The sequence below is a fragment of the Oryx dammah genome, unplaced genomic scaffold (assembly GCF_014754425.2).
Source record: "Oryx dammah isolate SB20612 unplaced genomic scaffold, SCBI_Odam_1.1 HiC_scaffold_10, whole genome shotgun sequence".
NCBI lineage: Eukaryota > Metazoa > Chordata > Mammalia > Artiodactyla > Bovidae > Oryx > Oryx dammah.
The window spans coordinates 8,689,740-8,714,586 of NW_024070194.1; the positions used below are offsets into that span (position 1 = coordinate 8,689,740).

At 54.9% G+C, this 24,847-nt stretch overlaps 1 protein-coding gene across 5 annotated transcripts; it reads left to right on the forward strand.

Moving 5' to 3' along the window:
* The first annotated feature begins 3,119 nt into the window (after window positions 1–3,119).
* ZNF335 (zinc finger protein 335) lies at window positions 3,120–24,204 on the forward strand. Of its 5 annotated transcripts, none has more exons than XM_040248219.1 (28): window positions 3,120–3,584; window positions 4,257–4,507; window positions 5,780–6,020; window positions 6,959–7,036; window positions 7,278–7,583; window positions 7,676–7,804; window positions 8,663–8,809; window positions 10,538–10,790; window positions 10,868–11,048; window positions 11,956–12,068; window positions 12,838–12,856; window positions 13,001–13,117; window positions 13,202–13,278; window positions 13,360–13,520; window positions 14,240–14,472; window positions 15,322–15,415; window positions 15,542–15,636; window positions 19,907–20,166; window positions 20,985–21,096; window positions 21,202–21,576; window positions 22,221–22,363; window positions 22,447–22,601; window positions 22,735–22,838; window positions 22,933–23,010; window positions 23,304–23,387; window positions 23,479–23,544; window positions 23,626–23,707; window positions 23,798–24,204. In XM_040248219.1, exons 2-28 carry the CDS (start codon window positions 4,307–4,309, stop codon window positions 23,923–23,925), a joined length of 4,032 nt encoding a protein of 1,343 aa, XP_040104153.1. In that variant the 5' UTR covers window positions 3,120–3,584; window positions 4,257–4,306; the 3' UTR covers window positions 23,926–24,204. The 5 variants fall into 5 exon arrangements, with proteins under 5 accessions (XP_040104153.1, XP_040104155.1, XP_040104157.1 ...); XM_040248221.1 differs by having other exon boundaries at window positions 10,871–11,048; XM_040248223.1 differs by having other exon boundaries at window positions 7,679–7,804.
* The last annotated feature ends 643 nt before the right edge of the window (window positions 24,205–24,847 follow it).

A 24,847-nucleotide genomic window follows, 5' to 3' on the forward strand; every position in this document is an offset into this window, starting at 1 on the left:
CAGGAAACGTACCGTGTGATTGATCCTGAGCAAGTTATTTGCTCTCTGGGCTTCAGTTTTTTCCTCTGTAAAACAGGAAAATAGTAACTACACTGCCTGGCTCAAGAAAAGAGAGTTCAAGGATCGTCTAAGAACCAGGTAGGAAATTCCCTGGTGGTCCAATGGTTAGGAGTGCATGCTTCCACTGTAGGGTGCCTGGGTTAGACCCCAAAAGCAGTGGTGCCCAAAAAAAGTACAGAGGTTAGAGCCAGATTGCCTGATTCTCAATCCCAGTTCCACCCTTACTTCTACTCCTCTATTGTCCTCATATCTAAAATGGAAATAATGATGGCAACTACTTCATAGAGTAGTTGTGATGATTAAATACATACAGGTAAAGCACTTAATACAATCACTGGCACTGAGTTTCTCAAGCTGTACTTCATCAGTTCAGTTCAGTTCAGTTGCTCAGTCGTGTCTGACTCTCTCACACTCCATGAACTGCAGCATGCCAGGCCTCCCTGTCCTTCACCATCTCCTGGAGCTTGCTCAAACTCATGCTCATTGAGTCAGTGATGCCATCCAACCATCTCGCGTCCTCTGTCGTCCCCTTCTCCTCCTGCCTTCAATCTTTCCCAGCATCAGGGTCTTTTCCAATGAGTCAGTTCTTCTCATCAGGTGACCAAAGTATTGGAGCTTCAGCTTCAGCATCCAGTCCTTCCAGTGGATATTCAGGGTTGATTTCCTTTAGGATTGACTGGTTTGATATCCTTGCAGTCCAATGGACTCTCAAAGTCTTTTCCAACACCACAGTTCAAAAGCATCAATTTTTCGGTGCTCAGCCTTCTTTATGGTCCAACTCTCACATCCATACATGACTACTGGAAAAACCATCACTTTGACTATACGGACCTTTGTTGGCAAAGTAATGTCTCTGCTTTTAAATACGCTGTCTAGGTTTGTCATAGCTTTGTCATACCTCATATGGTACCTAAATTGCTTGGGGCTTTGGAATCAGAGAGACCTGCACCCATATGCCAGTTCTATCCTCTAGGCTGTATGACCTCGGACAAGTCACTTTCCCTCTCTGAGCTTCAGCTTCCTCCTCTCTACAAGAAGACTAGAGCAACCCCAGCTTCTTTAAGGTACTGTGATGCAGCAAAGCACACATGCAATGCCTGGCTTGAGTCAGATGCACAAGGAAAGTGCTTTCCCTCTTCTTTTCCTCTTGGCTCCTCTCCTCAGCATTTTTCTCAACAGTCTACTTGAATGTCCTGACCCAGAGCCCCATCACTGCTTCTAGAAATCATCCCATCAAAGCTGAGGCGGTAACTACACACTGCATGTTCTGGTGAGAACAATTCTTGATTGGTAGTCAGAAAACCAGACTGGTTTCTTTGTGTTTGCAATGGAAGAATTCTGATACGTTGTTTCAAGGAGTCTGTTAGGAAAATTAAAATGGAGGAAGTCTTGTTCAGGCTTCAGAAGTTAGAGAGCAGGCCTCTGACCTGCTTCTGACCTGCCTGGACCCTGCTCGGATTCCATGCCTGCCTGCAAGCAGAGCAGGTCAGGCGGGACTTTAGATCAGAAAAGGAGTGGGTCTGTCAATTGAGCCCCTGGAGGTCTGGACAATCACCCTGGGGTCTAACAAAATCCTATGACTCACAAGGTGAAACAAACGGCATTGTAAAAAAGGTTAAAATAAAACCAGAGTCGCATTTTTCTACACAAATGGATGATGCTATCAGTTTGCAGCCTGGGATTATAAGGGGGAACCCCTGAAACTTCAGTTTGAAGTCTCTCCTGGGGGTGGACGCACCACCCAAGACCTTTTTCCAGCTAGGACTCCAGATTGCTATTAATAAGGACCTGCCAGCACCAAGTCTGGATGTTGGTTGGCCCCATTTGGTGATGAACGAGCTGTGGCTCTATTGTTTCTATTTCTTTTAATGACTGGATACTGAAATTAAGTCAAATAGTCTTTTATAAAATATTGATATTACTTATTGTGTGTGACAAGTAGTTTCTTTTATTAATGAACACTTTGAACCTAAAAGGATAGTAAAACTTTTGGCAAAACAGAGTCATGACCTCGGGCCATGAGCTTTCCCTCTCTGGTCTCGAGCTCCATGACGAAGCTATTTCTTTCTGTATCGTGACATTCTGCAATCTTGTGATCTGGTGGCAAAGGCCAAGGTTAGGATGAAGACTTCTCCTGAGTCCTCCACATCCTTGAGTGAGGTGACTTGTTTGGAGGCAAGATACATCCTACTCACATGGGATGGGGTAGGGGTGGGGGGTTGGAGGCGGCTCTGCAGGGATAAGGAATCAGGTTGGAAAACTGCCTAGTGGGTACAAAACCAACCTGCTGTCATGCCCGTGTTTACCCAGCTCTCCAGGGCTGCTCTGGGAGCCTGGTCCTGCTGAATGGGAATGAGGGGGAATGAGGGGGCATAGCCAATCCAGAGACCTCATGCTCTATTCCCCTTAACAAAACCTACTCCTAAGAAAGAACCAGGGAAACGCCCTCATACTCGGGTAAAACAGATCTTAACAGCTCAAAGCACTCTGTCTTTTTAAACTTTTTGCACGAGTTTTTTTTTAGATTTCCTCCCCCTCCCCACCCCCCTGGCAAATTTGTATTTTTCAATTGACGAAAGCAACTTATGCAACACAGAGACTTTGGGGCAAACCCCGGCGCCAGGCTTCTGCGCAAAATGCTAAAAAGGCTTAAACAGAGGGTACTGCCAAAAGTGGCATTTCGGGCATCAGAAGGGCGATCATACCTTTCTGAAAGGTGGTAGACCTTTAAGTACATCTACAAGATCTAACTGAGGAGAATATGGAGAATGTCTTCACTTCCAGCTCCATTATATAATAAATATGTGTACAAAGCTCAGCAAGGGTGGGCACTGACCCTTCTCTGTTTCCCCAACTCCAGCAATCGGGACTTGCATCCCAAGTCCCTCTACTAGACCTGAGGTTGGACCAGCCATCTCCCATCTCAGGGCCTCAGTTTCCCCATCTGTAAAACAAGGATTATATGCTTCCCTCTCCCCAGGACACGTCAAACCTAATCGGGAAGGATCTGATTAGGTTCAAAGAAAAGCGTAAAGTAACCGCTCAAAAGGCAGGCGAAAAGATCGATAACATTTATTTCTCTCTCACCAACCAAACACTCCGTTTCACGTTTTTCTGAGCTGTTCCGGGAAGGGCGTGGCCAGGCCACCAGGAGCCACGCCTCCGGAAGTGGGGCCAGACTCAGCCGCGCCCCGGCCTGCAGCCCAGGGAAGGGGCCCAGCATGACGTCACATAGCCACTCCTCTGTGTTCCTCCGCCCTGAGATAAAGTAGCCCCTAACCATAGCGGATTCTTCCACTCATACTAAGCGACATATAAAATCTCAGATTCTCTTACGACTCTATTATGATTTTCAATTCTCGAGGCTACGTTCCAGCACATTGGAAGCCTGTCTTTCTCCGGACCGGCGCAGGAAGTAGTCCCGGCCTCCGGAAGGCCGATGGGTCCCTCCGCCGCGGGGGGGAAGAGGATGGCGACCTCGTCGATGCCGGAGTCGGAGAGGAACACCGCTACGAAAGCGTCAGGTGAGCTTCGGTGAGAGTCAGGTCGCCACACCGCACCCTGCCAGGAAGTGAGGCCACACTGCGGGGAGACCCGGCGGCGAGGTCCCAGGCCGGCGGGGCTGTCCGAACAGGGCCCCGGGGTCCCAGGCCCTTTAGTCGCTCTCGCACTTGCCTGAGCGGAAACCCGGCGCCGCCACAAGATGGCGTCGGGCCTGGAGCGCAGGCAGCGCCGGGGACAGCCCCTAGTCGCCAGGCCCCGGGACCGTCTCTGTCAGCCCCCTCCGCACGGGCGCCAGGGGAGGGGGGAGCAAGCCGCTGACCCAGGGGGCCTGCGGGCGGTACCACCGACCTTCCACCCGGGGGGACTCGGGGTCCGGAGGGCTGAACCACTGAGGCCACACGGGGCCCGTAGAGGGAACCACTCTGCGGGGAATCGTGGAGGGGAGGAGAAAAGGGTCAAGATTCCCCGCCACTGACCACCCTCCCAAGGATGAGGGAAGGGCCAGATCCTGGGAGGCAAGGCTTCCTCGTCCTGTTTTTCCAAAGCAACCCGTCATCGTACCCTAGAAGGCCCCGCCCCGTCGGCGACTCAGTGTTTGCATCTGCGAAATGGGCACATGGGCGCAGCTGAGTGGGCCGCGGGGACCGGGAATGAGGCCCACCGGTTCTAGACCCGATCACCTCCTCTCACAGAGTGAAGGCCCCGGACCTTGGACCCCCCTCTCAGGCAGCCCCCCAAGCCGATGGAGGAAAACGAGGTGGAGAGCAGTAGCGACGCGGCCCCTAGGCCTGGGCGGCCCGAGGAGCCCTCGGAGAGCGGGTTGTGTGTGGGCACCTCGGAAGCCGTGTCGGCCGACAGCAGCGACGCCGCGGCCGCCCCGGGGCCAGCGGAGGCAGACGATTCCGGCGTGGGGCAGAGCTCGGACCGCGGCAGCAGCTCGCTGGTATGGACCGCGCTTGGGTGGAGGCAGCGACCGCAGGCAGCAGTGCTTGGCAGTCGGGGAAGCAGCCAGCAGGCTTGCTTGTAGCTAATAATTTATGGTTTACTGTGACCCAGGCCCCATGCCAGGCCCCTAGCATGGGTTTTCTCATTTAAATCTCGTACCTTGTAAGGCACATACCACCCTTTCCACATCTTACAGAGAAGCAAATGGGCACAGAGTCAAGATTCAAATCTAGGCTGTGTGTGGGCTGCGCTTTCCACTGTTGCCCTGGTTCACATCTTGGCTCTTATGCTGATTCACTGGGAGATCTCCTGGAGCCTCAGTCTTCTGTCTGTAAAATGGAGCAGAAATACCTACTCCTGAGGGTGCTCCGTTGTGAGCTGCCACTAGATACTTTCTTGGAAACACTTTATAACATAGTCTCATGGCTCTGCCACCTCCTAGCTCTGTGGTCTTAGATAAGCTCCCCAGGCTTTAGCTGTCAGTTTTCTCATGTGTGAAGTGGGAATAATAAATGTCTGCCTCAGAAAGGTTTTTTTTTTTTTTTGAGAGTTAAATGAATATATGCAAAGCAATTAACACGGGGCTCAACACGTGATAAACACTCAGTAAATATCCACACCCTCACCATTGTCATTATTTGTCAGATAGTGATCATTTTCAGGACATCACATCATAGAGGTACACAACAACAGTCTCCACTTTGGGGCTCCAGGGGTTTCATTGGCTCAGCAGAGATGGACTTGGCATGTGCCCAGTTTGTGCTCGACCCTAGGATTATAGCAAGAGACGAGAGAAGCGGTTCTGGCCCTAATGGAATCTGATTTGGGAGCCGTAATACTGCAGAGTGAACCATCAAGTGATGGGGGGACACAGGCAACTAAAATGCTGAGGATAGAGGGGTCCTAACTTGGCCTTGGGGATCAGGATCAGCTTCCCAGGAGAGGTACCAGCTGAGTGGCTGAGTAGCAATTAGCCGTGGTGTGATGCTATGAAGCGTTTGAAGGCAGAGGAAACAGCTCATTGACAGCATGGTGAAACCAGCTTCACCTGACTATTGTGTGGGGGCAGGAGATGTGGGGCATTATACCTGATCAGACCCAGGGACCCTGGGGCTTGTTTTGGGGGAGGCTCCGTGACTAGAGGACTTCTCCCACTGGTCTTCTGTGTGGATGAGGGCGTTGGGTGGCTCCACTCTCCATATCCTTGGGCCCCTAAGGAGCCCCATCCCTGGCTCCTAAGCTTTCTCTCTCCCTGTTTCCTGACCCCCAGGAGGAGGTATCTGAGAGCAGCTCCAGCACAGACCCCCTACCCCATGGCTACCTCCCTGACTCATCTTCTGTTTCCCGCGGGCCAGTGGCAGAGCTGACGGGCGGGCCCCCAGCCCTGGTGCACTCCAGTGCACTGCCAGACCCCAACATGCTGGTGTCCGACTGTACGGCTTCTTCCTCGGACCTGGGCTCGGCCATTGACAAGATCATCGAGTCCACCATTGGGCCCGACCTCATCCGGAGTGAGTCAGGCCCTGGTGGGCAAGAGTTGCCCCTCCAGGGTTTCCCTACAGAACCAGCTGTGCAGACTCAGGCAGATAACTTTATCACTCTGAGGTTGTAACGTGGAAGCAGTAACCCCATCTCATAGTACTAAACGACATGAGGATTTACCTGACTTTCGGGCTTTCCTGGTGGCTCAGTTGGTAGAGAGTCCTCCTGCAGTGCAGGAGACCCGAGTTTGATCCCTAGGTCAGGAAGATCCCCTGGAGAAAGGCATGGCTACCCACTCCAGTATTCTTGCCTGGAGAATCCCATGGACAGAGGGGCCTGGTGGGCTATAGTCCATGGGGTCGCAAAGAGTCAGACACAGCTGAGCGATTCAGCACAGAATACCTGACTTTGCACTGGAGTCTGTTCTAAACCCTCTACCTGCAGCAGTAGGTCATTGCTCTTCTTGGTAACCCTAGACAGTACATGCTGTTACTGTTCTCACAGCCTAGATGAGGAAACCGAGGCACAGAGGATGTAAGCCAACACAGCTGCTGTCATCAGCAAGTGTTGGGCCATAAGCTCAGTCTGACTCCGGAGCTGGTGCTCATGATTTGCCAGACTACTTTCTACTATCAGGGATCTGTGTAAGGGTCGTAGCACTTGGAAAGGCTCTGAGGTGGTCTCGAAAGCCAGTCCTAAGCAAGTGGTGCAGCAGCTGGGCCTTAACCTTAGAAAAGACTGGGGAGGAAAAGAGGGAGACCTTCCAGGTGTAGTGGTTAAAGGCGGACAGCTGTGGCCTGGCTGCGGGGCCAGCATGTCACACATCCCAGATGTCCCAACAGCCCTGCCCTGGACGGGAGGTGGGTCACGGGGCAGCCGATTTCACAGTCGCATGGGAGAGTCGGAGTGAGTGTTGGCATGATGGTTGTCCTTATCAACTGGGCCTCTGCTCCTCCTGTCTGCCTAGGCTGCATCACCGTGACCAGTGCGGAGGGCAGCGGGGCCGAGGCCACACGGTACCTGATCCTGCAGGGACCAGACGATGGTAAGAGCACAGCACCAGGCCCAGGGAGCCCTGCCGTGGGTGTGGGTAGGACAGGAAGACTCTGCCGCACTCACTGTGTAATCTTGGCAGGTTATCGGCTGCCCCTGGCCTCTCGGTTTCCCCATGGTTACTATGTTGGGCGTGGGTTCTAGGACCCCTGGGCTTGCCTGGGAGGGGCAGCAGTAGCTCATGGCCAGTCTCCCTCTCCACTTCCCTCTGATTTCTTCACCACCCCCGCCAGGCGCCCCCATGGCGTCACCAATGTCCAGTTCCACCCTGGCCCATAGCCTGGCAGCCATCGAGGCCCTGGCCGATGGCCCCACATCCACGTCCACGTGCCTGGAGCCGCCAGAGGATGCGCAGGGTGGGCCCAGCTCCCCGGCGCAGCCACCCCTGGGTTCTGGCACCGAGGAGCCAGACTTGCAGAGCCTGGAGGCCATGATGGAGGTGGTGGTGGTGCAGCAGTTCAAGTGCAAGATGTGCCAGTACCGGAGCAGCACTAAGGCCACGCTGCTGCGCCACATGCGGGAGCGGCACTTCCGCCCAGGTGCGTTGGTAGCGGCTGGCCTGCCCGCCCGCACATGGGGTGCCAAGAGTCAGGCTTGACAAGCTCGTTGTACCCTGCTCCCCCACCCCCAGCAGCAGCAGCTGGAAAGAAGGGGCGTCCGCGCAAGTCGGGCAGCTCGGCCCAGCCCCAGGAGGAAGAAGGCCCAGAGGAGGAAGATGACGACGACATCATAGATGCTGGTGCCATCGATGACCTGGAGGGTAGGCTCCCAGACCTGCTGCCCTCCCACATCTGCATATACTGAGCTCCCTCTGACCCACATGAAGGGCCAGGGAAGAGGAATTGGCACAGGCGCAGCCAGGAGTGCCTCCAGCATAAGATAAGAGGAGTTGGGGCTTTGGGACCAGGAGCTTCATGTGCGGTTATCCAGACTGTGCACTGAGAAACAGCACTGTGTCTAAGGGTCACGTCCCATTTGTCCAGCAGAAGCAGAATGCAAGCCACATGTGTACTTTTTTAGTAGCTGTATTAAAAGTAAAAAGATGAATTTAAATCAGTCATATATTTTATTTACCTATTATGTCTAAATCTAATTTCAGTATGCAATCATTATAAAAAATTATTAGCAAATTACCTTTACTTTTTCTCATTCTAATTTTTGGAAATATAATGTGTATTTTATACTTAATTATACCTCAGTTTATGCCTCAGTTTAGACTAGGTACATTTTGAATGCTCAAGAGTCACAGCGAGTAGCTCCTTTAATCGGTAGCATAGTCATACTTTGTAGACTTGAATGACTAGACACTTTTTTTCTAAACAATGACTATAAAGTGTATTGAGGAAGAGGCACTTTTTTTCTGAATTACATTAAGGTACATATGAGCTAATGGTAGGTGTTAAGAATGGTCCAGAGAAAGGACTGCAGGGCCTCAAAGATGAGTACTGACAGTCAGCTAGGGAAACATCAGGAAGGCTTCCTGGAGGCGGCATCGCTGGTGAGTTTGGAAGGAGGGGCAGGCAGGGATGGGGAAGTGGACCTCTTTCTAGGGAAGCTGACAAGGGGTCAGGGCTGAAAGGTCAAGGCTGCGGCCCTCCTTCTCTTGTTTTCCCCACAGAAGACAGCGACTATAACCCTGCAGATGACGAGCCCCGGGGCCGGCAGCTGCGGCCCCAGCGCCCCACCCCCAGTACCCTGAGACCCCGCAGGAGACCTGGCCGGCCCCGGAAGCTGCCTCGCCTGGAGACCTTGGATCTCCCAGATGGTGAGAGTGGGGCCTAGGGGTGCGGGTGGGGCCCAGGGGTGGCCTCATTCCCTACTTGCTTCCATGGAGCCTGGGGGTGGACTGTGCTGTGCAAAACAGCAAGTCTCAGACCTACTGGGATGACTTACCGGCCTCCTGGTGACGGGGAAAGCACTTCCCTGCCAAGCTCGAGGGTTAAGATACATCAGCTGTCCGATAAAGCTTTTCAGTGAGAAGCTGTCACAGCATGGAAGTTGGAATATTTACAACTGAGTTAATTATTATTAAAACAAGAATAAGTCTGAGGTCTGAGATGATGTCAGAGGAGCACGGATTTGGAGCGTGACAGGCTTGGGACAGGGGAGACTCCCATGGACAGAATGCCAGCTCTGCCTCCTATCAGCTATGTGACCTGGAGTGGGTCGCTTTGCCTCTTGAATCTCTCCTTCCCTTATTGTGAATGAGGTGATGGTACCTGCCTCTTAGGATTGTTTTAAAGCTTAACTAGACATGCCAGAAATACAAGGTAGTAGTCTTTGTACATGCAGTTATGTGTGTGGAGGAGTGGTAATATTTTTTTTAGTGTTTTTTTTTTCTTTTCATTTTTGGCTATACCTCATGGCATGTGAGACCTTAGTTCCCCAACCAGGGATCAAACCCACACCCCTAGCATTGGAAGCACTGTGTCTTTAACCTGTGTACCGCCAGGGAAGTCCCTGGTCGTCTTTGTAAAGTGACTTTTTATTGAGGTATATGTTCAGGAAGGCACGTGTATGCTAACTGCACAGCTCAGTGAATTTTTAAAATATTTTCTGTATGTGTTTATTTTTGGCTATGCTGAGTCTTTGTTGCTTCGAGGGCTTTTCTCCAGTTGTGATGCGCAGCCTTCTCATTGCTGTGGCTTCTCTTATTGCGGAGCACAGGCTCTAAGGACTCACGGGCTTCAGTACTTGCTGCACGCAGGCTCAGTAATTGTGGCTCCCAGGCTCTAGAGCATAGGCTTAGTAGTTGGCGCAGGGTTTAGTTGTTCCACAGCACGTGGGATCTTCCGAGATCGGGGATCGAGCCTGTGTGCCTTGCATTGGCTGCCAGATTCTTTACCCAGGTCAGTGAATTTCCACAAGTGAATACACCTGAATATCTTGTTAGAAACAAGATGTTACCAGCATTTCTTGTAAAATATTTTGGATTTTTTAAAAATATGTTTTGAATTTTTAAAACATTACAGTGAAATAGTGTTTTTGAATAGGCAGCGTATTCTGATGTTTTGATGACAGAGGCTTTGCAACTGTGCCGTGATGTCTCCTCCCTCCCTCCCATCTGCTGTTCAGCCTCCCAGCCTCCCCCGGGAAAACCAGTGATTAAGCGTTGCTGTTGCTTCCCAGATCTTAGAATGTCCCTGTGAGGTCACAAGAGCGACAGTTACCTCCCTTTGACAGATGGGGGAAAAGGAGACTCAGAGAGGGGTGGGGCTTTGCCTGAGGACACACAGCAAATTGGTGACCGAGTTCAGCCTACAGGCAGGTCTTCTGGCCGGGAGGTCCTGGCTCTCCCAGTGCTGCTCCAGACTGTCCCGTTTAAGGCGTGCAGTGCTGACAGCTGCAGGAGGGGATGCTGTCTAATCATGGCTGCCTGCATCTGTCCTGCAGCCTGCTGTGCCCATCAGTGGTCTGTGACGGTGTGTGTGGGGGTGTATCTTGACTGGCTCTGACACACCTGTCCACATCTGTCCTGGTGTGTCCATGGCAGGTGTGGAAGGAGAGCCTTTAGTGAGTTCACAAAGTGGACAGAGTCCTCTGGAGCCACAAAACCCCGAGGCACCCAGCTCCTCAGGGCGGGGACGCCTGGTGGCCCTGGGCAAGGCCAACCGGGCCCTCGTGGAACCCAGTGTGAGCCAGTCAGATGCAAGGAACGCGGCTTCGTCCTACCAGGATGAGGCTGACGCCCTGCCCCGCCGTCGTGGTCGGCCCTCCAGGCGCTTCCTTGGCAAGAAATACCGCAAGTACGGGCGCCGAGATGAGGGCTGAGGGTGGGGGGTGGCAGCCCGGCCCTTCCAGACCCCTTCCAACATCCTCCTAGCAGGTACTATTACAAGTCACCCAAACCGCTCCTGCGGCCTTTCCTGTGCCGCATCTGCGGCTCCCGCTTCCTGTCCCACGAGGATCTGCGCTTCCACGTCAACTCCCATGAGGCCGGCAACCCCCAGCTCTTCAAGTGCCTGCAGTGCAGCTACCGCTCCCGTCGCTGGTCCTCACTCAAGGTGTGGCAGGGGGACCAGGGCAGGAGGGGACGCTGGCTGGGAGAAGGCCCCGAAGGGGAGTGGCCGTGATGGGCCCCTTCCTGCCCCGTCTCCAGGCCGAGGGGGTCCTGGCAGGCCGCACACTGCAGAGTCACAGTATGTCTTAGACTTGCCTAACCACCAGCACACCTGGCAGGTGGCCGGAAAACTGCTTTCATTGCCTTCACTGTGTTAGACAGTCTCCAGCAGGTCCTTTTCACCATCTGCCCAGAGGTGCCTGTGGGCCTGCAGTAGCCCGAGCCTGCCTTGTACCTTGTAGATGCTCTGATGTCATCCTCATGTAGCCCAATGAGGTCTTAAGTATTAAGAATCCCATTTTTTAATTATTATTATTTTTGGTTGCACTGAGTCTTTGTTGCTTTGTGTAGGCTTTCTCTAGTTGCTGTGAGCAGGGTATACTCTTCATTGCAGGGCCCAGGCTCTGGGTACAGCACAGGCTTCATAGGTACAGCACACAGGCTTAGTTGCTCTACGGCATGTGGAACCTTCCTGGGCCAGGCACTGAACATGTGTCCCCTGCATTGGCAGGCAGATTCTTATTCCACTGCACCACCAGGAGAGTCGAAAGGTCCCATTTTATTGCCCCAGGAAGCTACAGCTTGGCTTGGCCAGAGTGAGGTGGAACTGGGCATCGTCAGGGCTGGGAATACCTCGAGCTCTGATGGCCCGAGTTCTGTGCTTTCTGCACACACGGTGCTTCCTCCCTCAGACTGGGCCTAGAGGTTGTTTTTTGGACCTCGGCAGGAAGGGTGGGGAGCAGGGATTGTTCCGAGGTGCAGTGGGGAGGGACAACTCTAAGGCTGTAGGCACAGGGCAGGTGGGCAGGAAGGGAGGTTATGTCCCAGCCCTGTCCCTGCCTCTCTCCCAGGAGCACATGTTCAACCACGTGGGCAGTAAGCCCTACAAGTGTGACAAGTGCAGCTACACCAGCGTCTACCGGAAGGACGTCATCCGGCACGCGGCTGTGCACAGCCGGGATCGGTCAGTAGGGCTGGGGAGGCAGAGGCCCAGGGAGACCAGTTCCCACGTACTGAGCCCCTGCTCTGGGTCCGCCCCTTCGCAGCACGTGACAGACGTGGGAACGGCAGACAATTCATCCCAGATCGCTTGGCTCAGAGCAGGGCTGCGGGGGCGCCTAGAGGTCTCTTACTCGGTCTCTTTCCTGCTTCAAGCTTTGTAAATTGGGGACTGTCATTGTCAAGGTGGTTAAAGGAAATTGTGTACCTAAAGGGGCTCAGAAAAGGATCTAAAGCCAGTTCTCTGTTACACCTTTTTCTTTCTTTCTCTTTGGCATGACTTGCAAGTTCTTAATTCTCTGACCAGGGATTGAACCCAGGCCCCAGCAGTGGAAATGTCGAGCCCTAACCATTGGACCATCAGGGGATTCCCTCTTAGAGGTTTTTCTTTAAAAATACAAATAAAAAGGAAGGAGGAGTCCTTTGTCCACATGAGATTAGGGATACCAGGTTGAACAAGCACTTGGTTCGGCAGCTCTCTATCGCTGCATAATTTCTCAGTCTTTAAAACACAGATGTGTTTTGTGACAGAGAGAGAATGGCTTGTTCCTAAAGCTGAGTTGAACTTACTTACCGCATGCCTCTTCACATTTTTCCCAGTGAGCTCCAGTGAGGGATGCCCTTCTCACAGAAGGGGGCTAGGGTCAGGGCTGAGACTGGGTCCTGTCAATGGGAGAGGGTCTGGGGTGGGCTTGGGCACGTGATGGTCTGACTCCTGCGTCTTTCTCCCCTAGGAAAAAGAGGCCAGACCCGGTGAGTCGGGGGCTCAGGCCTGGGAAGGGCGCCTGCTTGCGGGCTGCCCGTGGGGTGGAGGGGCGGGGGTTGGGAGGCTCAGGCATGGGCTCACCCTCCCTGCTTGCCTTCTGTGTCCACCCGGCCCCTTCTGCCCCTTCCCAGACCCCAAAGCTGAGCTCCTTCCCCTGCCCCGTGTGTGGCCGTGTCTACCCCATGCAAAAGAGACTCACTCAGCACATGAAGACACACAGCACTGAGAAGCCCCACATGTGCGACAAGGTGGGTGGGGCTGAGTGCAGGGCTGGGGCGTGAGGGGGCCTGCTGGGGGGCGGCTCCCTCATCTAACACCCCCCCCCCGTGCAGTGTGGAAAGTCCTTTAAGAAGCGCTACACCTTCAAGATGCACCTGCTCACGCACATCCAGGCTGTCGCCAACCGCAGGTACAGCCCCGAAGAGCCCCTGGGGCTGCAGCACTCCGCCGTGCCCCACTGCTGAGCTCGCTCCGCTCCAACCACCTCCAGGTTCAAATGCGAGTTCTGCGAGTTTGTTTGTGAGGACAAGAAGGCGCTGCTCAACCACCAGCTGTCCCACGTCAGCGACAAGCCCTTCAAGTGTAGCTTTTGCCCCTATCGCACCTTCCGAGAGGACTTCCTGCTATCCCACGTGGCCGTCAAGCATACAGGTCCTGCTGGCCCCACCCCTCAACACAGCAGGGCCCCGTAGTGGAGGCTCAGCTCTGTCTTGTTAGCCATCCCCTCACCCCCCAGCCCCGGCAGCCCCAGCTCTTCAGTGGAAGGGAATTGCCACCCCACCCCACTGTCGCTCACCTGAGCTCAGATCCCAGCTCAGCCAGCTCTTCTCTGTATGACCCGGGGCCAGTCTTTGCCCTCTCTGAGCCTTTCTTAGCTGTGAAAGGAGAGAATCAGAATGCCAACCCTGTGGTGGTTATAAAACCATTTGTTCCCTGAGCCCTGTCCATTCTGGGCCTGGCACTCGAGACAGGTCTTCCATAGGCCCTGCCCTCACCAGAGGAAGCCATAGAAGATGGATGGCAGGAACTGCCTCTTCTTGGTGCCTGGCCCTCTGGCAGGCACACGAGGGAAGGCTAGAGAAAGGGAGCCAGGGTTGCCCTTAGCCGGATTCCTAGCTTCCTGTGGGGAAGCGAGTCGGGAGAGAGGCGTGTGCTCATGTGACCTTGAACTAGGTGCTCGAAGGAAGGCCGTGAGTGCAGAGGGAGATCTGGCCGGTCTCTGTCCTGCCCACCAGCAAGGACGGAGCGTGCTTTCCCTGCGCTTGGGAGCATGGTGCTGGGAGTCAGTCAGCTGGAGAGGTCCTTGGGGTCACAGAAGGGTTCCCCGAGGGGGCGGGCGATTCCAAGGACGCCTTGTGGTGTGCCTGCAGGGGCCAAGCCCTTTGCCTGCGAGTACTGCCACTTCAGCACACGGCACAAGAAGAACCTGCGGCTGCATGTGCGGTGCCGGCACGCCAGCAGCTTCGAGGAGTGGGGGCGGCGCCACCCTGAGGAGCCCCCCTCCCGCCGCCGCCCCTTCTTCTCCCTGCAGCAGATCGAGGAGCTGAAGCAGCAGCACAGCACGGCCCCTGGGCCCCCCGCCGGCTCCCCAGGACCTCCCGAGGTAAGCACAGGCAGCGGGTAGAAGGGGTGGGGGGCATGGGCCCCGAGGCCGTGTGACGCTGCCTCCCCCAGCCCCAGGGTCCTCGTCGGCACCTCGGGTACAATGAAATGAGCCCTGGGGGCGAAGGGTGCTGTCCTGAGCTCCACGGAGGGGTGGGCTTTCCAGTGCTAGTAATAGAGAATGGAAGTGTCAGTAGCCAGGTCATGGTAATAGTTTATTATTCTCTCACACAAAAGGAGTCCAAAGGGGAGCAGCCCAGGGCTGCTGTGGCAGCTCCCTGGTCAGTCATCAAGGACCACACTCTCTCAGTGTATCTTCCTACGCATCTGGTTCCCATTTTTGTGGTTGCCTCATGGTCCAGTATAGCTGCAGGAGCTCCAGCCTTTCTCACCATCCCAGACAAGAAGCAAGAGGAAGGGATGGGGGAAGAGGAAGAAGGATGCCTGCCGTCTGTCCATCTTATCTTCCTCATGAACTTTACCAGAAGCTCCTGCTTAGCCACATGGCCACACTTTATCCAGCTGCAAAGCAGGCTGAGAAAGACAGTCTTGTGGCTGAGTATGTTGCCTGCCCCCTCCTAGCCCCTAAAGATGGACCACCACAATGTGCTGGCAGAGCATAGAGGGGCTCTGGAGTCAGCCAGCCTTGTGTTCAAGCCCCACTTCTCCTCACTAGCCAGGGGATCCTTAACCTTAGTCAGCTCATTGTAACGTGGAGCTGGTAAATATCTTGAAGAGAGTAAGGATCAAACAAGCCAACAGATGTGAAGTGTCTGACACTTCAAGACACAGGAGGTGTCTTGAATCTGAGCTGCCCCCCATCACCCTTGGCCGTATTCCCACCCCGCAGATCCCCTCAGAGGCTGCACCTTTCCAGACCCCTGAGACCCCCCCACTGCTCTGTTCCGACACCCTGGGTGGCGCCACCATCATTTATCAGCCAGGTGAGTTCTGCAGGAGAGTGGGAGCAGGGACAGGGCTTGTGCTGGTAGGGGCCAGAAGCTGGTGGGGAGGGGGCTTAGGTGCCAGTTTTCCAGCCCTTTCTAAGTCTCAGGTTCCACCCGACCCAGGGACTGCGGAGTCGACAGCCGTGGCCACGCAGACAGCCTTGGACCTGCTGCTGAACATGAGCACTCAGCGGGAGCTGAGTGGCACAGCCCTGCAGGTGAGCTCCTTCCTGGCCTGGCTGCACCCTGGGTGTCAGCTCTGCGCTGGACACTGGGAGCGGAGGCAAATGGTAAAGCAGACATGCCCTGCCCTCAGGGAGCTCGCAGGTAGTGGGAGACGGATCCACTGGACCCCAGTGGGCAGGTGCAGGGGAGGGGGGCCGCCATGCCAGGGAGGCCCAGGAGACCAGGGAGGGCAGACGGTCTCCATTCCACACCCTGGATTCACCAGCAACACCCAGCACGCTGAGCAGTAAGCGCCACACTGTGCTCGGGGCTCTGAACCAGCTTCCCAGCTAGCCCAGCGCCCTCACTCCGTGCCACCTCCCACAGGCCAAAGGCTCCCACAGCTTTCTCTGACCTCTCACGGGGTTCACGTGCCTTAAACCCAGCACGTCCGCCCCCAAGTTCATCATCTTGACTTCTCGCTGCGCCCAGCTGCCTCCCCACACCTCTCCATGCTTCTCTAAGGCAGGGAAAGGTCTGTCAGCACCTCCTGTCTCTCAGCCTCTTGAAAGGATGGAAACTGTGTGTTTGAGATGATAAATTCCAAGAACTTGGAACAGTAACATGCTGCCAAGGGGACAGAGCTCCGTGGACGAGGGAGCCTGTTTTGAACCTGGAAATCTTCATAGGCTTTAGTTTGTAGCATTTGCGGGTAGGGAGAAGTTTTAGATTTTTAGATAGTTCAGTGTATCAAGCTTTTATAGTTTTTGCTTGTGGTATCATCCTTAGAAAAGCCTCTTCACCTCAAGATCATAGAAACATTCATTGGTATTTTCTTCTTAGTGTCTCGTTTTTTACACTTAAGTTTTTACTCCACCTGGAATTTATTTTTGGTATATGCATAAAGGTAGGGGACTAACTTTATTTTTTTCCCAAAAGTTGTCAGTGCAGTAGATCAAATCCTCTAATTTCCCCAGTCATTTGAAACATCCCCTTTATCATGCAGTAGATTTCCCTGTGTTTCTAGACAGGGTCTTTTCTTTTGATCTGTTTGCCATTCTCATGCCAATATCATGCATTTTGCTTCTGATTACAAAAACATATGCTTGTTTTTGTAAACCCAAAATGAGTGTTAAGACATGTTCTATTCAGAGGGTGGAAATCTTTAAGTTTCTTCCCCTCGCCTTCATTTCCACTGTTAACAGGTTAATAAGCATTTCTGCAGAGTTGTGTCCAGGTGCTCGGTAACACAGACACCTTTTGATCTCTAAAAAGTAGGGTCATGGCATCTGTGTTTATGGGCAGCCTAGCTCTTCTTCCCTCTGCAGCCTGGCCGCGCACACATGTCCACTCCTTCCTGACGTCTCCACCTCATTCAGTTATGGGGGAGTTCTGAAGCTTATCTTGTCAGTCCTTTATTTGCGCATGGTTTCCAGTCTTTCAGGAGCTCAAGGCAGTGCTTCCGTGAACATGTATTTTCGGGTGTTCATAAACATGTATTTTAGTGGTGGGGTTAAAAGAAGCCTCCTAGAAACAGAATCAGTGGGTCCCACCCCAAGCGTGACTCCTTCTAAAATGATGTGTCAGCACTTCCCTGGTGGTCTGGTGGCTTAGCCTTCTTGCTTCCAGGGCACAGGGGCCAGGTTTGATCCCTGATCAGGGAACTGGATCCCACATGCAGCAACTAAGACCTGCTGCAGCCAAATAAATAAGAATTTTAAAAATGAAAACACATGTCATTACATGACTGCCACTAGAGCGTGCTTCCCCACTGCCTCACCAGGGCTGCACAGCAGTCTTCATCAGTCTCTTCATGTCCCAGACACGTATGTCAGGATCTTAACTGATAACTTTGTGATCAGAAGAGAGATCGCGTTTCTGTTTGTTCATAGACCACTTTATTTCTCTCACCCGCTTGTAAATTATTAGTTGTCTTATCACTTTGCAAGGGCTCTTTGTATGTACGGGAACGCCACCTTTTATCTCTGATATGCATTGTTAAATACCATCCCACCCACCCCAGGTGTCTGTTTTCTGGTCTCATTTTCTGATTCATGTTGCTGTAAGTTTTAACATCTTCTGTCATGATTAGGAACATCTTCTCACCCCAAGGATTACAGAAATACCTGTATTTTCTTCTAATCGATCTTGAATTTTATTTCTTATGTTTCAATCTTTAATCCATTGAAGCAGCCTTTGAGTAAGATGTGAGGTAGAGCTCTGATGTTTGTTTTTTCTTACTGGTTTGTCGCTTGTTCTTCTACCTCAGGATTTCTTAACCATGGCACTTTGGGCTAGATAATTCCATGTTGGATAAAGCATTGGCCTGCAATGCGGGAGACCCGGGTTCGATCCCTGGGTTGGGAAGATCCCCTGGAGAAGGAAATGGCAACCCACTCCAGTATTCTTGCCTGGAGAATCTCATGGACAGAGGAGCCTTGCAGGCTATAGTCCACTGGGTCGCAAAGAGTCGGACACGACTGAGTGACTTCACTTTCTTTGGCTTCTACCAGCCAGGGGCCAGTATCCACCTCCCACCCAATTGTGACAATCAAAACTGTCTGGAGACATTACCCAATGCCCCTATGGGGCAGTAACACTTTATCCTGTCCTTGTAAAGTCTCTCCAGGGCCCCTCAGTTCAGTTCAGTTCAGTCGCTCAGTCGTGTCCGACTCTTTGCAACCCCATGAATCGCAGCACGCCAGGCCTCCCTGTCCATCACCAACTCCTGGAGTTCACTCACACTCACGTCCATTGAGTTGGTGATGCCATCCAGCCATCTTATCCTCTGTCGTCCCCTTTTCCTCCTGCCCCCAGTCCCTCCCAGCATCAGAGTCTTTTCCAGTGAGTCAACTCTTCGCATGAGGTGGCCAAAGTACTGGAGTTTCAGCTTTAGCATCATTCCTTCCAAAGAACACCTAGGGCTGATCTCCTTTAGGATGGACTGGTTGGATCTCCTTGCAGTCCAAGGGACTCTCAAGAGTCTTCTCCAAGACCACAGTTCAAAAGCATCAATTCTTTGGTACTCAGCCTTCTTCACAGTCCAACTCTCACATCCATACATGACCACTGGAAAAACCATAGCCTTGACTGGACGGACCTTTGTTGGCAAAGTAATGTCTCTGCTTTTCAATATGCTATCTAGGTTATTTATAACTTTTCTTCCAAGGAGTAAGCGTCTTTTAATTTCATGGCTGCAGTCACCATCTGCAGTGATTTTGGAGCCCCCAAAAATAAAGTCTGACACTGTTTCCACTGTTTCCCCATCTATTTCCCATGAAGTGATGGGACCGGATGCCATGATCTTTGTTTTCTGAATGTTGAGCTTTAAGCCAAACTTTTCACTCTCCTCTTTCACTTTCATCAAGAAGCTTTTTAGTTTCTCTTCACTTTCTGCCATAGGGTGGTGTCATCTGCATATCTGTGGTGATTGATATATCTCCCAGCAATCTTGATTCCAGCTTGTGCTTCTTCCAGCCCAGCGTTTCTCATGATGTGCTCTGCATATAAGTTAAATAAGCCGGGTGACAGTATACAGCCTTGATGTACTCCTTTTCCTATTTGAAACCAGTCTGTTGTTCCATGTCCAGTTCTAACTGTTGCTTCCTGACCTGCATACAGGTTTCTCAAGGGGCAGGTCACGTGGTCTGGTATTCCCATCTCTTTCAGAATTTTCCAGTTTATTGTGATCCACACAGTCAAAGGCTTTGAGATAGTCAATGAAGCAGAAATAGATGTTTTTCTAGATCTCTGTTGCTTTTTCCATGATCCAGCGGATGTTGGCAATTTGATCTCTGGTTCCTCTGCTTTTTCTAAAACCAGCTTGAACATCTGGAAGTTCACGGTTCACGTATTGCTGAAGCCTGGCTTGGAGAATTTTGAGCATTACTTTACTAGCCTGTGAGATGAGTGCAATTGTGCCGTAGTTTGAGCATTCTTTGGCATTGCCTTTCTTTGGGATTGGAATGAAATGTGACCTTTTCCAGTCCTGTGGCTACTACTGAGTTTTCCCAATTTGCTGGCATATTGAGTGCAGCACTTTCACAGCATCATCTTTCAGGATTTGAAATAGCCTGAGGGGGCAGTAACACTTTATCCTGTCCTTGTTAAGTCTCTCTCCAGTGTCCTTAGGCGGCCGTAAGGCACTATGCCATCCTTGTTTAGAGTCTCTCCAGTTGCCAGGAACACATAGCTGGGCTTGTGTCCATGAGTAGCAGCAGCACTGGATCCGGCTGGAGCGTGGGCAAGCTTTGAGGCCCGGAGATATAAAAGGACCTCGAACGCCAGCTCCTGCCACCCACCCTGCCTGTCATGCTGTTGCAGGTGGCCGTGGTGAAGTCAGAGGATGTGGACACAGGGTTAGCGTCCTCTGGGGGGCAGCCCTCCCCAGCAGGCGCCACTCCCCAGGTGGTCACCCTCCACGTGGCAGACCCAGGAGGCAGCGTGGCCGCTGAGAGCCAGCTTGGGCCCCCTGACCTGCAGCAGATCACCCTGGCACCTGGGCCATTCGGCGGGACTGGCTATAGTGTCATTACGGCCCCCACCGTCGAGGAGGGCACTTCGACTCCCGGCACGCCTTACAGGTGAGCCCTGGGGCCATTAATAGGTGTGGTGAGGGGAGTGAGGGGAGAACCCCGCCCACCCACGCCTAGTTCGCAGGAGGTAGCACTAAGGCATGTGAAAGGACCGGGCTGTAGGGGGTGGTGTCCCTCACGGGCTAAGGGCTACTTAAGGAAGTCCAGGCACTTGACAATTGTGGACTCAGGTAACCACTCCTGTGGGCGGGGTGTTTCCCTCATTTTACACGTGAGGAGGGAGTGCAGTAGCGCCCTGAAGGTCAGACGCGCTGTGGATCTGAGCCTGGCCTGTGGCCCACGTGCTCCTGGTTCTGGATCCCTGGGGTCTGGCCAGTTCTGACCTTCGTCACACACTCGGGCTCCTCAGTGACATCAGAGGCCCCACCACTGCACTTGGGTTCTTCTAGGCTGAGCGAGTCTAAGGTAGAAATGTTCGTTTTCCATGTTCACTGAACCCCTGGGCCATCGGAGGAAGCCCTGAATTCCATACGGGATGGGAGTCAGGAGCCCTGCCTCCCCTACTCACCCTCTCCTCCTGCCCCGCTTGGGCAGACTTGGGCTTGATTCCTGGAGCCCTTCATCTCATCACTCCATGCCCGTGAGGGAGTGGGGATGACCACTGCTAAGCTGGATGGTACACTGGACACTTGGTCCCTGCTTGTGAAAAAGGCAGCGGAGGTCCAGCTGCTAAAGGGAGGAGCTGGGGCCAGCCTGTGGTGGCTGTGGTCCACTGTGAAAGGAGGGCTTTCCCAGGGAAGGGGCTCCCGTAGCCCGCCAGCCTCCCCTGGAGCTCTGCTTCCCACTCCTGGCATCTGTGCCCACAGCGAGGAGCCCCCGGGGGAGGCAGCCCAGACCGTGGTCGTGGGTGACACCCTGAAAGAAGCTGGTACGCACTTCATCATGGCAGCCGATGGGACCCAGCTGCACCACATCCAGGTGAGGCTGGAGGGGGCCCGTCCCGCCCCCTGCTTCCGGTCGTTCCCCCAGCCCCTGTCCCTCTTCACCACCCTCTTCCCTCACTCCCCCCCCCGCTCTCCACAGCTGACTGCAGACGGCTCCATCTCCTTCCCAAGTACAGAAGCCTTGGCCTCCGGCGCCAAGTGGCCCCTCCTGCAGTATGGGGGGCTGCCCAGAGATGGTCCTGAGCCCCCGACTCCAGCCAGGACCCAGCAGTCAAGGGACCCTCAGGGCTCTGCCTCCCCACCTCCTGCAGCCAGCAAACCCTTGGGCCTGGTAGTGCCCCCCTCGCCGCCATCTGCAGCTACTGCCTCATCAAAGAAGTTTTCCTGCAAGATCTGTGCCGAGGCCTTCACCGGCCGAGCAGAGATGGAGAGTCACAAACGGGCCCACGCCGGGCCGGGAGCCTTCAAGTGCCCTGACTGCCCCTTCAGCGCTCGCCAGTGGCCCGAGGTCCGGGTAGGTGCCCCGTTCCTCTGCTGGCCCGTCTGTGTAACAAAACTTGACTGAGCACCCTCCAGGCCGGGTCTTCCACTCCCCACTGGGCGCAGAGGTGACTCAGCAAGGCCCCAGCTCTCAGGGGGCTCAGTCTGGTGGGGAGACACACCAGCCTGGGATTAACACCTGAGTGTCCCCAGGGTGAATGCAGTGCCCACACACAGGAAATGAGTCACGTGGACTTGGGGTGCTGGGGGCACTTCCCGGAGGTGATGGCTGAGCTGGGTTGGCAGGAGCAGAGGGGTAGAACGTGAGGCAGCTGAGGAGACATGAGTTGTCCAGAAGACTTGAGAGCACAGAATCCCAGGGAGGTTCCTGGGACTCCATCCCCTGAGAAGGACCAGTTCTCAGATCTGACTGCATGCTGAATCCTCACACAGCTCCGTGAGGGGAGGGGGGCCAGAACCCAGAGTGTCAGGGCTGGGGGTGACCTTCAGAGGCCTCTCTTTGAGCCAGTGCGTTTCACAGGGGTGACCCGAGGGTGAGGAGGGACTGGGCTGAGTGGCCTCACGGTGGAGCCAGCAGGTGGCACCAGACCACGAGCACAGGCCTGGTGCGTCGGGGGCCAGCTGTCCTGAGCAGCGCTGCCCCCGCCCCGCCTGCAGGCCCACATGGCGCAGCATTCGAGCCTGCGGCCCCACCAGTGCAGCCAGTGCAGCTTCGCCTCCAAGAACAAGAAGGACCTGCGACGGCACATGCTGACCCACACCAACGAGAAGCCTTTCGAGTGCCAGCTCTGCGGGCAGCGGTGAGGCTGGGCGAAGCCTGCCGGGGCTGCCGGGCCTGCGGAGGGTGGGGGCGCGCCCCTGAGCCTGGATCCTCCCCCTTCAGCTTCAACCGCAATGGGCACCTCAAGTTCCACATCCAGCGGCTCCACAGCCCTGACGGGAGAAAGACGGCAGCGCCCACTGCACGGGCCCCAGCCCGGCCCCCCACCCAGACCATCATCCTCAACAGTGATGACGAGACCCTGGCCACACTGCACAGTGAGCAGGACCCCAGGGTGGACCCGGGACTGGAGCCACTGCCCCAGTGCACACCCTCGGGCTGGGGTGGAGCAGGGCCATGCCAGGTTTCCCTGGAACCCCTGAGAGTGTGTCCCCCTTCCTCTCTGCCCAGCTGCCTTCCAGTCCAGTCATGGGGTCCTGGGTCCGGAGCGGCTCCAACAGGCACTGGGTCAGGAACACATCTTTGTGGCCCAGGAACAGACAGTGAGCAATCCGGTGAGAGCCTGAGTTTGGAGGCCCCGCTGGCAGGTTGGGGACAGGGGTGGGGGCACCCAGAAATCTGAAGCTAGAGCTGGCCTGGCCATGACAGGAGGAAGCCGCCTACATCCAAGAGATCACCACGGCGGATGGCCAGATGGTCCAGCACCTGGTGGCGTCTGATAGCCAGGTGAGCTGCTGCTGCTGACCACCCGGGCTGGGGCACCCATCCTTCCCCACCCTCCCCACCCCCAAGCCCTGCTCCCAGGAGAGGTGAGCTGCTGCTGCTGACCACCCAGGCTGGGGCACCCATCCTCCCCCACAGGAGGAGGGGGGACAATACTTTGCAAATGACCCCTCTGGGGGTCCGTCCTTGCAGTTGCCATTGTTGATGGGGTGGGTCTCCCTGGTCACCCTGCTCTGCCTTCCTCGTGAAGCTCCTGGGGGGCGGGCTGTCAGCACCTGCCTCTTCTCCCTTCTCAGGTACAGTACATCATTTCCCCGGATGGAGTGCAGCAGCTCCTTCCCCAGGAATATGTGGTGGTGCCCGAGGGCCATCACATCCAGGTAGGCCAGGCTGGGACAAGGCCAGGGGAGCGGGGTGGAGAGGCACCGACCCCTCCTTCCTGTGATCACTACGAAGGCTTCCTCTCTCCAGGTACAGGAGGGCCAGATCACACACATCCAATATGAGCAAGGGGCCCCCTTCCTTCAGGAGTCCCAGGTAGGGCCCCTGGGGACCCAGAGGAGCAGAGGCCTGGGCGGGGGGCCTCTAAGGCTGTGTCTCACTGGCTTCCTTCTCCAGATCCAGTACGTGCCTGTGTCCCCGGGCCAGCAGTTGGTCACCCAGGCCCAGCTTGAGGCTGCGGCACACTCAGCTGTCACAGGTACGGGGCTAGACCCTGAAGGCCTTGGGGGCCTGGGAGCCAGGCCTTGTTCCTGGGCCTCAGGTCACTGTCCTCTCTCGTCCCTGGCAGCGGTGGCCGACGCTGCCATGGCCCAAGCCCAGGGCCTCTTTGGCACAGAGGAGGCGGTGCCTGAACACATTCAACAGCTGCAGCACCAGGGCATCGAATACGACGTCATCACCCTGAGCGATGACTGAGCGAGCCCCAGGAGCCCAGCGCAGACCACGGATGTTGATGGGGCCCGCCTTGCCGCGGGGACTCCCTCCCTGCTCCACCTAGGATCTCCAGATACTGAGCAGCCAGCATCCTGTCACTCCTGGGGAGCCAGACCTGTGCTGCTGGGGTTGGGGACAGCCATGGGCACCAGCCGGGACATGCTGGGGGCCCCAGCCTGCAGGCAGGCTTCGGGAGAGAAGTTTATTTTTGTTGGTATGTACCCACTGGTCTCTCAGGCTCAATAAAGGGACCAGAGTCCAGCCTTGGCCCGCTCCCTTTGTCCATGTGCTGCTACAGCTGGAACCAGGCAAGGCCTTAGGAAGCAGGAAGAGGAGCCTGTTAGAGTCCACAAGGGTGGGACTGAGGTGGGAGCTGCCCGGCCAGAGGTGCACCCTGCCCCGCCTCTGTAAGTACAGTGGCCCAGGAGGGCAGACTCTTGGGGCAGCGGCCTGGTACCCGGAAAGACGGCTAGGCTGGGGAGAGTGGACAGCACCTTCAGATGCTGCTTCCTCCCCAGCCCCAGGGGAGCGCTGGCTTCTTGCCTCGGAGCTGCACTTCCTCCTGGCCCTTGACTGTAAAACACAGCTGGCCGCCCACTCACTGGTGGCTCCAGGCATCTAGGTTTCTACCCGCCCTCTGCTCCCCAGAGGTGTCGGTGAGGCTGCTGCTGGCTGTGGGAGCTCGGGGCTTGCAGATGGTTGACGCTGCCTCTGGACCCTTCAGACTTCCTGGGCACAAGCAGAGAACAGCAGGATGAGAAGTTAGACCCTGGAGCCCGGGGCCGGGTGCAAAGGCCCAGAGGCCGTGAGAAGGTGCGCCTGGGTGTGCAGTGGAGGGCTGCGGTCCTGCGAGTGGCTCCAGCTTCCTCAGCCTGCTTGCCCTCAAGACCCTCACACGTTCTCC

Bases quoted from the DNA above. Each gene is read 5' to 3' on its own strand.
- ZNF335 (XM_040248219.1), top strand. From the start codon at position 4,307: ATGGAGGAAAACGAGGTGGAGAGCAGTAGCGACGCGGCCCCTAGGCCT. The intron at 13,279-13,359 runs GTACAGCCCCGA...AACCACCTCCAG, and splicing joins CAGGCTGTCGCCAACCGCAG to GTTCAAATGCGAGTTCTGCG. The intron at 23,708-23,797 runs GTACGGGGCTAG...CGTCCCTGGCAG, and splicing joins GGCACACTCAGCTGTCACAG to CGGTGGCCGACGCTGCCATG.